The sequence below is a fragment of the Gambusia affinis genome, linkage group LG01 (genome assembly GCF_019740435.1).
Source record: "Gambusia affinis linkage group LG01, SWU_Gaff_1.0, whole genome shotgun sequence".
In the NCBI taxonomy this organism is placed as follows: domain Eukaryota; kingdom Metazoa; phylum Chordata; class Actinopteri; order Cyprinodontiformes; family Poeciliidae; genus Gambusia; species Gambusia affinis.
This window is the reverse complement of record NC_057868.1, coordinates 43,390,967-43,406,448: the sequence shown is the minus strand read 5'-3', so window position 1 is coordinate 43,406,448 and position 15,482 is coordinate 43,390,967. Positions and strand designations below refer to the sequence as shown.

The 15,482-nt window shown below is 35.6% G+C and overlaps 3 protein-coding genes across 3 annotated transcripts; all 3 read left to right on the top strand.

The window, feature by feature from the left end:
* The first annotated feature begins 755 nt into the window (after window positions 1-755).
* LOC122836408 lies at window positions 756-3,148 on the top strand. The gene is made up of 6 exons (XM_044126108.1): window positions 756-1,025; window positions 1,120-1,161; window positions 1,271-1,312; window positions 2,154-2,237; window positions 2,472-2,603; window positions 2,738-3,148. The coding sequence occupies exons 1-6, from the start codon at window positions 788-790 to the stop codon at window positions 3,019-3,021; spliced, it is 822 nt and encodes a 273-aa protein (XP_043982043.1). The 5' UTR covers window positions 756-787; the 3' UTR covers window positions 3,022-3,148.
* Window positions 3,149-5,646: 2,498 nt separating this feature from the next.
* Window positions 5,647-9,390, top strand: LOC122836440 (complement C1q-like protein 2). The gene is made up of 5 exons (XM_044126110.1): window positions 5,647-5,907; window positions 7,284-7,346; window positions 7,736-7,810; window positions 8,016-8,147; window positions 8,218-9,390. Exons 1-5 carry the CDS (start codon window positions 5,658-5,660, stop codon window positions 8,499-8,501), a joined length of 804 nt encoding a protein of 267 aa, XP_043982045.1. The 5' UTR covers window positions 5,647-5,657; the 3' UTR covers window positions 8,502-9,390.
* A 516-nt stretch (window positions 9,391-9,906) lies between these two features.
* LOC122836323 (multimerin-2-like) lies at window positions 9,907-13,990 on the top strand. Its single transcript, XM_044126102.1, has 6 exons — window positions 9,907-10,215; window positions 10,337-10,399; window positions 11,614-11,676; window positions 12,888-12,971; window positions 13,255-13,386; window positions 13,468-13,990. Exons 1-6 carry the CDS (start codon window positions 9,966-9,968, stop codon window positions 13,749-13,751), a joined length of 876 nt encoding a protein of 291 aa, XP_043982037.1. The 5' UTR covers window positions 9,907-9,965; the 3' UTR covers window positions 13,752-13,990.
* Window positions 13,991-15,482: the final 1,492 nt, after the last annotated feature.

Below are 15,482 nucleotides of genomic sequence, written 5' to 3'. Positions count from 1 at the left end.
AAACAATATTTAAAAATTGATTTATCTAGGAAGCCATTGCAGTAACAAAAGGAGTTATAAGATTTGATAAATTTCTAGTGTTGGTCAGGACTCTTGGAACAGCAATACAGAGGAGTTGAGCTCCCTGCTAGATTTTTCTACACACAGCTGTAAAAACACATTCCCTGTGATCAATTATTTCTATTGACATATCTCATTTTAACATTTAACAAAAATCAGGAAGATCACCTTTGTTGAACTGTACAGTGGAAAGAAATACATATTAATATTGGCATAACAGAGAATTGAAGCAATGAAAATATTTTGATGTCAATGTTTCTTTGCAGATAAAAAATATATATATTTTTTTCTTTGATCCAAAGACGAGAGAACAGGACTTCTCCTAGGTGTGAATGTGTGTGTGGATGGTTGTTTGTCCTGTCTGTCTCTGTGTAGCCTTGTGACAGACTGGTGACCTGTCCAGGGTGAACCCGACTCCCGTCTCACTGGAGATAGGCACCATGCAGCACCCCTCCTGACCCCACTAGGGACAAGGAATAGATGGATAAATTTCAGATAAAAGTGTAACCGGTATAAAATATATAAGGAACATGATTATTATAACAAAGTATTTTGAGTATTGTTTTTAACTTTACATGGCAAATTTTAAAGTCTTATCACCTGCACGTTTTTCTAAATAAATTTAAAAAAAAAATGTTAATCATTACCCACTGATAATAAATGGGATATTTAAGGTTTGGGTTGCCACACAACCCACAGACCTGACCCAAGGAGACTGAAACTAAAAATGGAGAGGACAACATTTTTTCATGCATTGCTTCTAATCTGCTGTCTCTCCACAGCTCAGCTCCAAGCTGTGGCCGACAATGAAATTATTTCACATTTAAGGCAAACAGAAGATGCAGTGAATCTCTCAGACAATCAACAAACTTGTACACAGGACATCCATGCAGTGCTGAGAGAGATGAGCGCCTCATTGGCAGGACTGAAGGTTGGTATGGAGTATCTACAGAAAGATAATGAAGGTATGTTAACCAGGAATCATTGCTGTATGAAACTGAAGTGTTTATATTCAAATAGTCACAGTTCAATGTTGTTTTTATTTTACTCCTGCAACAGCCAAGACAGAAGAACTGCACTTGTTAAAACAACAATACCAAGGTATTTATATGACAAGTAAAACCCTTAAGTTATTACAAAACAAGAACGTTTAGCATAAGGACATTATATCAACTAATATGAATTGTCTGTTTATTTTTTACTATTTTAGAGCAAGTGACAAAAGTAAGAAATCTTGAGCAGCAGTACCAAGGTATTTATAACATTCCTCTAACAACAAATTATTTTATGTGATAAATGACACACTAAGACATTTTTTTTTTCCTCAAGCAAACAAAGCTGATTTATTTTAAACAAAAAAGTTGAAAAGGTGTCTGACACCAAAGCTATCAGAAACTGATCTTAGACAGGACTCCATACGCATACAAAAACTTCACAAGAGACATGAACAGAAGATTTTTGTTTTTAAAAAGTCTCAAGCAGATTTAAGAAACGCTTCCGCTGTTGAGGGCTGTAATTTCAGTGGGAGTGAATGTTTTATTTTTGTATATTTCTTTCCTGGGCAGCAGGACTGATGGAAGGAGAGTGAATGAGTCACAGAGGGGATGAGAGCGCTCATACAGATGAGACAGTAGTGTTTGTAATGAACCAATTATTTTGCTGCCTTGATTGGTGATGTGTCAGAGTTTGATTTTCTGTTTGCTAGAGGTAAAGTTGTACTAAGCGACATTGAAAGTGATGGGTAAACCATTATTAAAATCCTTTTACTAATCCTAAAATATCTCAGCTTCCTAAGAAGATCGAGGCACTATAGGGCTTTATTATGAACCTGAATGTACTTGGAAAGACAGCCAGGTGTCCATCTGTGTCCCCAGATACTTAAAGCACTCTGCCTGCTCAACCTGCTTTCCTTGAATAATCGGTGCCATAAAATGCTGAGATGTGGTTGCTGCTGTATTCCTTTCCACACAGCACAGTAACGTCAAGAGACCAGAAACTGCTGCGAATATATGATGTCAAACTATTACTGTGAAAAATGACAGAGGATATATAATTTTATTTTACATTTCATGTTTGTTTTAATCAATTTTCAGCTCAGCTAGGAGAACTGAACAGCGTTAAAGCCAGGACAAACAACACTGAAAACCAAGTGGAGGTTCTGAAGAGAGAAAGAAAAGGTTTGGGAAACTCAATAATATTCACATAAAAACATTATCTTAACATGTCATGCAACAAAAATCAAGTTGTGTACTTTTGTTTGATCTCCATTAATTGTTTAATATGTTTAGGTTTTTTTTTAATTAAGACAATAATTTGTTAGTTTTGATTTGTTTAATTTTTCAAACACCAGATTCTTTTTTTAAGAACAAGAAACTGCTTGATCCCAATAATACTCAGTTATTGTCTCGTAGTGAAACAAGTGGCTTTCTCAGCTTCCTTGCTGGCATCAGGTGGTGGACATATTGGACCATTTAACACACAGACACCTCTAGTCTTCAGACATGTTGTTGCAAATATTGGAAATGCCTACAACCCAAACACAGGTACCCAATTTTATGCAGAACATGATTCTCTTCATTCTCTCTATAATCCTGACATGCAGTTGGTTGATTAATTCTTTATGTATGTATACGGATGAAAACGTTCAATAGAAACATTATTTTTAAATGTTCCACAGGTTTTTTCATTGCCCCCGTGAGAGGAGCCTATCACTTTGAGTTCCACTTACATGGAGGTGGACATGCATCATATGGGACAGGTGCCGTGCTGGTCAAGAATGGGAATCCTATTTTCATTGCATATGAACATCAGTCTACCTACTCTGTTAACCCATCTAATGGTGCCACGTTGCTGTTAGAAACTGGAGATGTTGTGTTTTTGCATCAGTGGCAAAACTCAAGGATTTTTGATAACCAAAATCATCATACCACCTTCAGTGGTCACTTGCTTTTCACTGTGTGAGCAGAAAGCAGTCCTAATTTTATTTCTGCCTCAGAAGTGCATCATAATATATATATGATTTTTTAATTACTGCATTGAATAATTTTTATTGTGTTTCATTTTGCCATAAATTTCCACAATGATTTACCAGCCACAATGGTTCTAGCAGTTCTCTTTCAATTTCTTCTTTTCTTGATAAAATACACACAAAATGCAACATAGAACTTGAATTTAATTTTATTGAAACATTTATTGTAATGTGCCGTTTGTTTCAGATCAAAATTGTTCACTTTTAAATGGACTAAACTTGAAAGTGTTATTTGCAGTCTTTAATAAAATGTGTTTTTGAAAAATAAAAATATATGCACGTGTTTTTTGAGTGACCACAGAAATATAAAATCATTGAACAAGGAACAACTGTTTTCCCCCTAGTGGTGATAAACAGGAAAAGATAAATCAAATTCAAAATCAAATAAAATTGTATTTGTATAGCACATTTCAGCAGCAAGGCATTTCAAAGTGCTTTACATCAAATCAAACAAAAATACAATGCAACATAGAATCCATCCATCCATCCATCCATTATCTTTACACCCTTCTTCCCTAAATGGGGTCGGGAGGGTTGCTGGTTTCTATCTCCAGCTGCGTCCCGGGCGAGAGGCGGGGTCACCCAGGGCAACACAAAGACATACAAGACAAACAACCATTCACACACACACTCACACCTAGGGAGAATTAGGAGAAACCAATTAACCTGACAGTCATGTTTTTGGACTGTGGGAGGAAGCCGGAGAACCCGGAGAGAACCCACGCATGCACAGGGAGAACATGCAAACTCCATGCAGGAAGATCCCCGGCCGGGAATTGAACCCAGGACCTTCTTGCTGCAAGGCAACAGCTCTACCAACTGCGCCACTGTGCAGCCCGCAACATAGAATCAACAATAAAAACAATATCAAGTCAGATTCCGTCAATAAATTTGCAATTGATTACGTTTCAAATACAACTCTAAACAAGTGGGTTTTTAGTTGAGATTTAAAGGAAGTCAGTGTTTCAGCTATTTTACAGTTTTCTGGAAGTTTGTTCCAGATTTTTGGTGCATAGATGCTAAATGCCGCTTCTCCTCGTTTGGTTCTGGTTCTGGGGATGCAGAGCAGAACCAGAACCAGAACCTGAGAGGTCTGGAAGGTTGATACAACAACAGCAAATCTTTAATGTATTGTGGTGCTAAACCATTCAGTGATTTATAAACTAACAACAGTATTTTAAAGTCTATTCTTTGAGCTACAGGTAGCCAGTGGAGAGACTTTAAAACTGGTGTTATGTGCTCTATCTTCCTGGTTTTAGTGAGAACACCAGCAGCAGCATTCTGGATCAGCTGCAGCTGTTTGATTGATTTGTTGGACAGACCTGTGAAGACGCCGTTACAATAATCAATACGACTGAAGATAAACGCATGGATGAGTTTCTCTAGATCTGGCTGAGACATTAGTCCTTTAATCCTGGAAATGTTCTTCAGGTGATAGAAGGCCGACTTTGTAAATGGCTCCAACAGCAACATAAATACTACAGAAAAATTGTGAAGGTTATTTTCATGTTGCATTAATGTTCACAGAACCGGATTTAGGAAATTGCAAATTGGGAATCAGTAATTAGCTAGAAAGCATATTTTTGTATTTATTTTATAAAAGTTGACTTCCCACTGCAACATTTCTTCCAAAGTTATATTTCTTTTCTTCACGTGTTGTTTTCTGAGGAAGCACATCAGAAGAATACTTTGTTATCAGCAGTTTATCACATGTCTGATGCTGCTATCTGGTAAGTGTTGGTTGATCAGTCTGAGACCAAATAAGAGCTTATCATTTATACTACAGTTATTGAGGAAGCACAGAGAGAAAATAGTCCTTATCACTCATCTATCATGGCACGTTACTGGGTTATAACATGATAAAATCACAATGTTTGGGGTGGATTTTTGTTGTTGTTATTAATCACACATTAAAACACATTAAAACATAAACCTCTCAGAAATTTCAGAAATGTAGGATTCTGCAGCATTTTCATTAAAGCTGCATTTGAAATGAAAATATAATGCGAGTTGGAAAACAGCTCACTTTCTAATTATTTATCTGGAACTCTTCCAAAGAACTTCTTCTCATGTCAGCAATGGTTGACTATTTCCTGCATGAGAGTTTAATATAAACTTGTGCAGATAACTGTATAACAAAGTCCATCTTGGTCAGCACATGTGGCATTGTATATATTTTTTGATCATTAATACCTAAACTGTTCATGAGTTGAGGAATCTAGATGCTTTATACCAGTCTATACCACTGAAGTTTATAGATGTTCAAATTTCTCTTTAGATATTGTCCTCCAGGATATTATTTCCTTGAAACTGTTTTTGTAAAAAGAATTACAGAAAGTTTGGATAACTCTCATGGTGATCGCTTACAATGATGTCTCACATTTTCCTTGATACAAATTTCAGATCAATGAGTAATCAGTATAAAATATTTTCAAGTCTTATCACCTGCACACTTTTCTCAAAAAAAAAAAAAAAAAGTTAATCATTACTCACTGATAGTAAAGTGAATATTTAAAGCTTTGGTTGCCTCAAAACCCACAGACCTGACCCGAGGAGACTGAAACTAAAAATGGAGATCACAATATTTTTTCCTGCATTGTTTCTGATCTGCTCTCTCTCCACAGCTCAGCTCCAAGCTGCAGCCGACAATGAAATTATTTCACAGTTAAGGCAAACTGGATCACAGGGAGGAGACACAGGAAATCTCTCAGACAACCAACAAACCTTTACACAGGACATCCATGCTGTGCTGAGAGAGATGAGCGCCTCGTTGGCTGAACTGAAGGTGGAGATGAGGTACCTACAGAGAGACTATGAAGGTAACACAAGTACAGCATTTGGAATAATTTCTTTGAACAATTGTGCTAATATGTTATTGTTAACCCTCTGATGAATGACATATTGACTATACATTCTTCCATGAGTGGGTCTCTTTGGACCCGTGTTTAAATCAATGTGTTTTTATGCTACTTTTGTCATTTTGAATAAAATTAATGTTTAGTATGATATGTTCTGCTGTGTTTTATTTCACACAAGGATTTTTTCAAGTCTGAAATATTCTCATTTTTCACCTTTTTAAGCATTTTTAGAAGAAATTGTAGAACATTTGTGGTGATTTGTAGAAGATTTCTGAAACGAAATGACAACAACAGCAATTTTACAACAGCAATGTTGGAACAATGGTGGCATTCATTATGTGAGCGTGTGTGTGGGGGCAGCGAAAGGAGGGGAGGAGGGGATAGAAGGAGCATGTTTCTTGAAACTCACTAGGTAACCAAGCTAGTTAACATTACTGTCTGTATTCTATTATGCTGTGTGTATCATGCATATTAGTGTGTGTGTATGGATGTGCATTTACTTATCCATCCATCCATCCATCCATCCATCCATCCATCCATCCATCCATCCATCCATCCATCCATCCATCCATCCATCCATCCATCCATCCGCTTCCGTTTAACCAGGGTCAGGTTGCTGGGTCAGCAGTCTAAGAAGGGAGGCCCATAGTTTGCTCTCCCCAGCCACTTGTTCCAGCTCCTCTGAGGAAATCCCAAGGCGTTCCTAGACTAGCTGAGAAGCGTAGTCCCTCTAGCACAGGGGTGAGCAATCCTGGTCCTTGAGGGCCGGTGTCCTGTAACTCTTAGATGTCTCCCTGGTCCAACACACCTGAATCCAACAGCTGAATCACCTCCCAAGTGCAGTCAGGTCCTCCAGAGTCCTGCTAATGACCTCATTATTTGACTCAGGTGTGTTGAAGTAGAGATACATCTAAACGTTGCAGGAGAATGATAGTTGCCAAGTGAATGACCAGGAGTGCCCACCCCTGCTCTAGCGTGTCCTGGGTCTTCCCCAGCGAAACACTGAGTTTCTTTACATCTAGACTTAAAACCCACCAGTTTAGAGTTGCTTTAGTGCCATAATAAGTGAAACACCAAATGATATTTTGATTTGTAATGGTGGCACTTGGAAAAATGTAATGTTTCAATTGTTGACTTTTGTGTTTTTAAGATATGAAGCAGTTTAAACTGCCTTGCTGCCGAAATGTGCAATAAAAATAGACTTGACTGATTGACCAAAAATAAGACGTAATGGACAAATTTAGCAACAGAAATATTTGGATGTGAATATTTATTGCAAAGACAGTATTTTTTATTTTTCTGTCAAAAATTATATTTTTTCTTTGATCCACACACAGTTATGATGAAAGAACTGGAGGTGCAGAAGAAAGAGTTCGACAAGCTGAAAGAACAACATCAAGGTGTGCCAATAATTTAAAAAATCAAAAATAAACTCTTATTACATGTATCAAAACATGACTTTTCATGTCAGCTGCCATGATTAAAAATTTTAGCAAATGTTAAAATGAAACAAAAAAAAACTGTTTTCTGTCATTGTGATAAATAATAGTCATAAGAGTATTATTTTTACATTAGACCTGCTAAGCTGACAAGAAAGAATCAACAAAGACACCAAATGTATTTTTTCACAAGTAGAAGTGAATAAATTTTATTTTTTGTCTTAAACTGAAGATAATTATTCTGTCATCTGTGTTGTCTCTGGATAAACGTAAATGGAATCCAACAAATAATCTTTTAATCATATGTTGATAGCTATTTGTTTTGCTTTGCATAATTTCAACTCATGCAGAGGAACTGCTGAGAGTTCAAACCAGAGCAAACGTCACTGAAAAGCAGGTGGAGGCTCTGAGGAGAGAAGGAGAAGGTTGGTGAATTCAGAAATAAACTCACTATGGCAACAGTCACATTTGTTAAAAATGTTACATTTGTTTAAAAAATAAATAATGCACTGTTGTTCTTAAAAATCAGACCACATTTTTAATCCCACATTCTTCTTTTTTATTCAAATCAAATCGACTTACAGTGGATCATTTCATGGTGGATCCTAATAATTACTTCCTGACTTACAGTGAAACAAGTGGCTTTCTCAGCTTCCTTGTTGGCATCAGGTGATGGACATACTGGTCCATTCAACACACACACACCGTTGGTCTTCAGACATGTTGTTTCAAACATTGGAAATGCCTACAACCCAAATACAGGTACCTCAGTTTACGTTATGATGATGGTTATTGTTATTATTTATTTTATTATTATTATTTTTCATTTCAGGTTTTTTCACAGCTCCAGTCAAAGGAGCCTACCACTTTGAGTTCTATATCTATGGACATGGACATGCTTCATATACTGCAGGCGCTGTGTTGACCAAGAATGGGCATCATATTTTTATTGCATTTGAACATCAGCCTTCTCATGCTGCTAATTCCGCTAATGGTGTCACCTTGCTGTTAGAGGTTGGAGATGTTATATTTTTGCGCCAGTGGAAAAACTCAAGGATTTATGATAACCAAAATCATCACACAACCTTCAGTGGTCACCTGCTTTTCACCATGTGAGAATCAAGCAGTGCTGATTTTTATCATCATCTCTACAACTAATCAGAACTGACACGGAGCCACAGTGGTGTGAAAAAGTGTTTGCTCTTTTCCTAATTTCCTAATTTTGGAATGAGAATGGATACTTTTTATCTTTGGAAAAGAATATAATGATATTTTTCCATCAACAAAACAGAAACTTAAAAAAATTCTGCACTGCTTTTTACTGTTTCAGCAACAATAAGGACGTGGATTGGGACTTGGTTACAGAGAAAATTACAGATTTCACATTTTTATATCTATTTACTTAATAAAGCCACTTCAAAGATCAAAACAATATATATGAAACCAGACCAAAATGTTGCCATGCCAGCCTTTTTCTAAGATGATACATGGGTGTGATTAATGATGATGATGCTTTTAATGAGGAGGCGATAAGAGAAAATCCTCTTTATCATTTGGTTTATAGTATAAAGAGAAGGTAACCCTGGCTTTGCCTTTTGTTGCTTGTCTTTTTTGTGCAAAAAAAGAAAAGGAAAAGGTCATTAAAAATTTTAACCTCTTAGAAGTGTTCAGAAATTCAAGAATTTCTTTGCAATAAGAGCTGTATTGTGGACTTCCTGAAATGGCCCACTGATTGTAGTAGGCTAACTTCATAATAGATATTGTGTTGCTCATAAAATGCAGGTCTGACAGTGTGACTGAATCTAGGTTTCTAGTGTACTCTGGTTGGTGGCCTCATTGTTTTAAGTGCTGATTTCTAATAAAAAATAATAACAATTTTGTTTCCTGCATCTTGCTGGAGAAAACTGTGGCGCATGTAACCATTGAACTTACAGACACTATTTCTCAGTGACTGCAAATCACTGTGGTCATGTGGTGACACAGGAACAAACATGTATCACATCATATTTCGTTGCTTGTATTGTGACAGTGCAATGACAATAAAGTTGAATTCTATTCTATCAGCATACATGAGTGGTAAGAGATGTTCTTAAAATGTTTTATCTGAGCTAGGCAGAGCACATAGATATTGTCATAATAAATATAAAATATTTGTAAAATATTTTCATGAAAAATATATGTCTTTTAAAAATAGGAAAATATAAAAAGATATTTTATAAAAATGTTTTTTTTAGTTAAAAAATACTTTACATATAATATGTTGTGACAGTTTGGTATGAGTTATTATCTGACAGAAAAAATTTAATTGTGGTCTCAAAAAAAAATAAATAAATAAATAAATAAAACAATCACGGCACTGGGCCGGTTTTAATGCTGTAAATGACAATCTCATGAGGCTGCTCATCCTCCCTTGCACACACACACACGCAGGTAAGTACATGCACACAGAAACGACAAACAATGTTCAAAGTGCAATGTTTTATTACAATCTGGCAAGTGACAATCAGCTATTGTCAAAGAAGCTATTTAAGGGTTGGATTAAGGCAGAAAGCACAAAGTAGACCACCAGAGAGCCTGAAAATGGAGACGTTGATGCTTTTCCATGCTTTGCTACTACTTTGTGGTCTCTCCACAGTTCAGCTCGAGGCAGACTCCAACAGTAAAATGATTTCCCATTTAAGGCAAACTGGATCGCAGGTAGGAGACACAGAAAACCTCACAAATAATCAGCAAACCTGTACACAGGACATCAGTACTGTGCTGAGAGAGATGAGCGCATCGTTGGCCAGACTGAAGGTTGACATGGAGTACGTAAAGAAAGATAATGAAGGTATGAAGCTCCAGTAGATGTAAATTCTTAGGAATCACAGCTTTGAATAATATATTGTTATATATAAATGTTATGTTGTTAATGTAAAAAATACATTAATATTTACTATTCATCACAACAGCTAAAGCGCTACAACTTCAGTTCCAGAAGGAGGAATTGGAGAAGCTGAAACAACAGAACCAAAGTATGAAACAAAGAAAAAAATAAAATAAAAGTAAAACACAGAACATTTAAGTTTTTAATCATTTTAATTTTTTATGTTGAATAGTTTCAGTTTAAAAGATGTTTTAACAATGCAAACATAGGGCAAAAATCTGTACAATGTGTTAATATCAGTGATGTGCGGTGAGGTTCATAGCTGGTGAGGCAAATCAGGTATACAAATATAGACCCTCTGCATGTTATTGTTGCATGCGAACCACGCTGGAGGGCAAAAAGACATTTCATTTACATGCCATCCATAGCCACACTGCCACGGTAGAATAATTCCGTTAACCCAATAAAAACTGGAAATGTAGTTATTATTAATTTAGTGCTATGGTCCACAGCAAAGGCAAAAACAACTCAAAACCATGTATTTCTCGCTCTCTGCATTGGCCAAGCTACGCGCAGACTCGTTGCCATAGCAACTGACAACCACGCCACAAAAAATACTTAAATATTTCCCAACATTCAGTCTGTTGCAGTAGTAGGTTTTAGGTTTAATGTTTATTTTGCGATTGGTAATAAGTGATTGCTGTGGTAAGAGGAGAAAACTATAAATATATCGTTGCACTTTACTGTATGGCTTACTCGCTTTTCCTGTATTTACTCTGCAGTTGTAAAGTCTGGGAACATGAGCGCCTCCTGCCATGAGGCAAGAGAACTGCCTGCCACACCTCGAATTTGTTTTCTGCCATTTATGATCGTTCCTCCGCACACGAAACACGTTACACACACAGTTAGTGCCGAAAACAAAAAAACAAAAACAACTGTACACTATGCATAAGCTAAATTATGGAAAACCATTTTAATACAGACAGGAGGAACATGCTCTCATCGAGTGGCAGCCACCGGCTTCGCTTAAATGGGAAATTGTGAACATTCAGTAATTTTGAAGAAAAAATAATGAAAATTGGTTAAGTTAAATGAAAAACAAATACTTTATAGTACAGACCACAAAGTAAATATAGCAATATAAATTATGTTATCATTATATATTATTTTTCATGATAACAGAGAGGAATAGGGTTAGGGTAGTGCGAGAGTTAGGCTTACCTTAACCCTATCCCTACCCTACCATTTAGGCTCTGACTCACCTGCCTCCCCTGACCGCACGTCACTGTTTAATATTGTTATGTTGGCTAACTTGAACTCTGTTAAATGTTACTGTAAAGTTTGTTTTGTTCAATTCTTCAGATAAGGAAAGAGAGTTGCAGGTCCTGGAGAAAACGTTGGACAAGCTAAAACAACAGCACCAAGGTATTTAGATAACAATAAACTGACTTACAAAATGGAATAATAGATACAATTAAGAAATCATCTTGTTTTATCATCTTTGTGTCACCTACCAATTTCTCTCATCTCAAGCCCAAACATATAACCAACTTAATCAATTACGTTGGTTCAATTTAATTGTATTTCTTCAACTAGTAACAAGTACTTCAATTCACTTGACTCAACTTAATAAATTAAGTTGTTTAAACTCAACAAATGTAAGTCAGTTTTACTCAAATCATTTAGTTTACTTCAAATAAAAAGACATGGAATATCTCTCTTTTAAAAGAGTCTCTTGGCTCAGGCAGCCTTTATTTGACTGTAGTTAAACAGGACAGTGAGTAATGACAGAGGGGCAAGACAGCAAAGGTCATCTGGCCGTAAGTGAACCTGCGACAACCTGCAGTGGTTGTGCTCTATCCCTGCACCACCACAGCACGCTGGATGATACAGGATCTGTCCCTGTCATGACGCTTGCATCATGACATCAGACTTAGGATACTTAACTTGATGCAATTAAATTCAATGGTGACGTTGTACAAAATGTATTTTTAGATAAATACACTTTAGAGTGTCTAATAAAGTCTATTTAGAGTTCACTTCTTAGAATGCACTCTAAAGTGTATTTGATGCAATTAAGTTCAATGTTGTGTTCATATCTAAATCTAACATCATGATGAAAGCTTCAGATCCTGTATCATCCTGTATCATCCAAAGTGTGGTGGTACAGAGGTAGAGCACAACTCACAGGCCTTAGTCCTCGACGGCGCAGTTGTAAGTTTGATTCCGGCTGGATGACCTTTGCTGCTTTCTTCTCTGTCATTAACACTTTCCTATCTAACTACTCTCAAGTAAAGGCTGCCTGAGACCTAAAAAAAGATCCTTCTTTATTTGAAGAAAACTAAAAAATTTGAGTAAGACTGACTAAAATTTGTCAAGTTAAACAAACTTAATGAATTCAGTTTAAAAAACCTAATAAATTGAGTTGGATAAACTTAATGAATTGAGTTAGATCATCATAATATATTGAGTTGGATAAAGTTAGTAAATCGAGTTGGGTAGAACTCAATTTCCTAAGTTAACCTGAGTTGGTTAAACTTAATTGAATTAGTTGTTACCAATCAAAGCAATCCAATTAAGTTGGTTCAACTCATTTTTTTTTTGAGTGCACAATTATTTTATTTGTATGATTTCAGCTCAGGCAGAGGAACTAATCAGTGTTAAAGTCAAGGTAAACAACACTGAAAACGATGTGGAGATTCTGAGGAGAGAAGGAGAAGGTTTGTGAATTTAAAAAAAAGAAACTCACTGGTGCAACAATCATATCAGTCACCAAAAATGATTTTAAAAACTGAAGTTCACCATGTTTTAAATTGTTTGGATACTAAAGTTTTGAATGGTTTCAGGATTTAATTTGATCTTGTTAAAGAAGAAGAGAGACTTAAATGTTCTGAAGATAACATGGACTAATGTGGATTCTTTGAAATATTTTTCTAAACAAATTATTGTTTATTGTCATAAGTAACTATTAAAACCTAATAAACTTATATTTTGACCTCACAGTGAATCGAGTGGCTTTCTCAGCCTCCTTGTTGGACTCAGGTGGTGGAGACACTGGACCATTTAATGCACAGACGAATCTGGTCTTCAGGCGTGTTATTGCAAACATCGGAAATGCATATAACCCAGATACAGGTACCAGAATTTTTACATTATGATTGGTATTATTTATGGAAACTATAAAATTGAACTAAAACATAAAAATGTGTTCCCCAGGGTTTTTTATTGCACCAGTGAGAGGAGTCTACCACTTTGAGTTCTTTATCTTTGGACATGGACATGATTCTCATGGTTCAGGTGCTGCGTTGTTCAAAAATGGAGAACATATTGTTATCGGATTTGAACATCAGGCTTCTCACTGTGGTAATGGTGGTAATAGTGCCACATTGCTGTTAGAGGTTGGAGACGTTGTGTTTTTGCGTCAGTGGGAAAACTCCATAATTTATGATAACGAAAATCATCACACAACCTTCAGTGGTCATCTGCTTTTCCCCATGTGAGGATCAAGGAGTGCTGATTTTCCTCAAGAAGAAAACATTGTATCATCATAACAATCATGTCTGAACTCCACAAGCTAGATAAAAAGCATTTTTTTATATTGTTTGAGTTTTATCCAGATCTTCCGTTTCTCTGGTATTATTACATCAAACCAATCCTCAGCAGCCATAATTTGTGTATTTCTTGTTAAAAATTGTATTCTAAGTGTTTATTTTAGTAACATCAGACAAAACAAACCAATAATAAACTTTCAAGTTTTTAAAGCAAATTCTTTACTGGAAGAAATTTTGATTTGTTTTAATAGAAACTCTTATGTTTAGCAACTGTTTATTTTAGAAAAAAAATAAAGTCTATCTTTCACTGAAACATACTTTTGACTTTTTTTAAACATCACAGTCAATAATACAGATAAAAAGTATTATCTTTATTAGCTGTATCATAAGCTTATCTTATGAAGCATTTTATTACCTTTAGTGCTTATCTACTTTTCACCATGTGAGCAGCAAATGTGTCTATTTTAATTAGGTGTGGAATTATACCTGAATAACTATTATACCTGACACCATTACCCCTGACTATATAATATCAGCAATAATTAAGCCAGTCTTCTTGTTCAATACTGTCTTTACATTACATTAAAGAAATGAAGTCAACTTCATGGACCCTTTCTTAGCTCTACTCGTTTGCAGACTGTTTTTGTTCTTGACTGTAATACATATATTCTGCTTGTACATAAACTATATTTTTTATTTCTGTAACTCTGAATAATATATCTTATCTCAAGTGAAGGACTTGTGTATTTGGGTGCAGTAATAATGACATGGACTTATTCCATGATTGATTTATGAACCTCTAGTCTGGGCAATCCTATCTCATGAAACCTCAGGTTGTGTTTGTGCATCTATGAGGGTCTGTTCTTTGTGTCTCTGTGGTGGCCCTGTGCTAAGCTTGGAACATGTTCATGGTGTGTATTTATACATATATACACACATCATAGTACCATAGTACCTCATAGTACCTCGACTTAGTAATTTTAAATCTAAATTACTATACAATTATCATTGTCCTATGCAGAAAATTCTCATTAAACTTTGCTCTCCATTACAGTCTGCCTTGTTGTATCTAAGCAGGAAGCAAACTGAGTGTTATCAGATAAAACTTTGAACACTGTGCAAGTTGTTCCAGAAAGACTGTCCTTTTTAACATTATCCTTATAACATAATCTCTGCCTTATTTGAAGGAGATTTTATTGAACAGGTTTACTTTATAGTAAAGCAGTTTCCATGTCACAATGAACAAATATTTGGATGTAGCTACTAACAGCACACTAAGAAGATGGAAATTGTTTTTCACTTTAAGAAAGTGAAAAGTCTGAAAAGTCAATGGATGTGAAAGTTAGCACATCCATTGCATGTGTCTGAGTGAATCCATAATAATAATAATAATAATAATAATAATAATAATAATAATAATAATAATAATAATAATAATAATAGTCTCACATATATTTTAAGTTGTAGAGCTTTTCCTACTGAAAAAAGGAAGCACAAAATCATCTAAACTGCGGAAGTATGAAATGGAAAAGGGGTAAAATGTTTCGCTCTCAATATCATAAGATATATTAGATTTCTTTATTGAAAGAAGCATGGCAGTGTAAATCATGGCTTAAATCTTTGGGGTTTTTTCTATTCATACTTTTCACCACACTTTTGTGTTTTACTCAAAAATCTGAA

Coding starts and splice junctions, on each gene's coding strand:
- LOC122836408 (XM_044126108.1), top strand. CDS start 788: ATGGAGAGGACAACATTTTTTCATGCATTGCTTCTAATCTGCTGTCTC. Junction 2,238..2,471: donor TCTGAAGAGAGAAAGAAAAG/GTTTGGGAAACT, acceptor ATTGTCTCGTAG/TGAAACAAGTGGCTTTCTCA. Junction 2,604..2,737: donor TGCCTACAACCCAAACACAG/GTACCCAATTTT, acceptor AATGTTCCACAG/GTTTTTTCATTGCCCCCGTG.
- LOC122836440 (XM_044126110.1), top strand. CDS start 5,658: ATGGAGATCACAATATTTTTTCCTGCATTGTTTCTGATCTGCTCTCTC. Junction 7,347..7,735: donor GCTGAAAGAACAACATCAAG/GTGTGCCAATAA, acceptor CAACTCATGCAG/AGGAACTGCTGAGAGTTCAA. Junction 7,811..8,015: donor TCTGAGGAGAGAAGGAGAAG/GTTGGTGAATTC, acceptor CCTGACTTACAG/TGAAACAAGTGGCTTTCTCA.
- LOC122836323 (XM_044126102.1), top strand. CDS start 9,966: ATGGAGACGTTGATGCTTTTCCATGCTTTGCTACTACTTTGTGGTCTC. Junction 10,400..11,613: donor GCTGAAACAACAGAACCAAA/GTATGAAACAAA, acceptor TCAATTCTTCAG/ATAAGGAAAGAGAGTTGCAG. Junction 13,387..13,467: donor TGCATATAACCCAGATACAG/GTACCAGAATTT, acceptor TGTGTTCCCCAG/GGTTTTTTATTGCACCAGTG.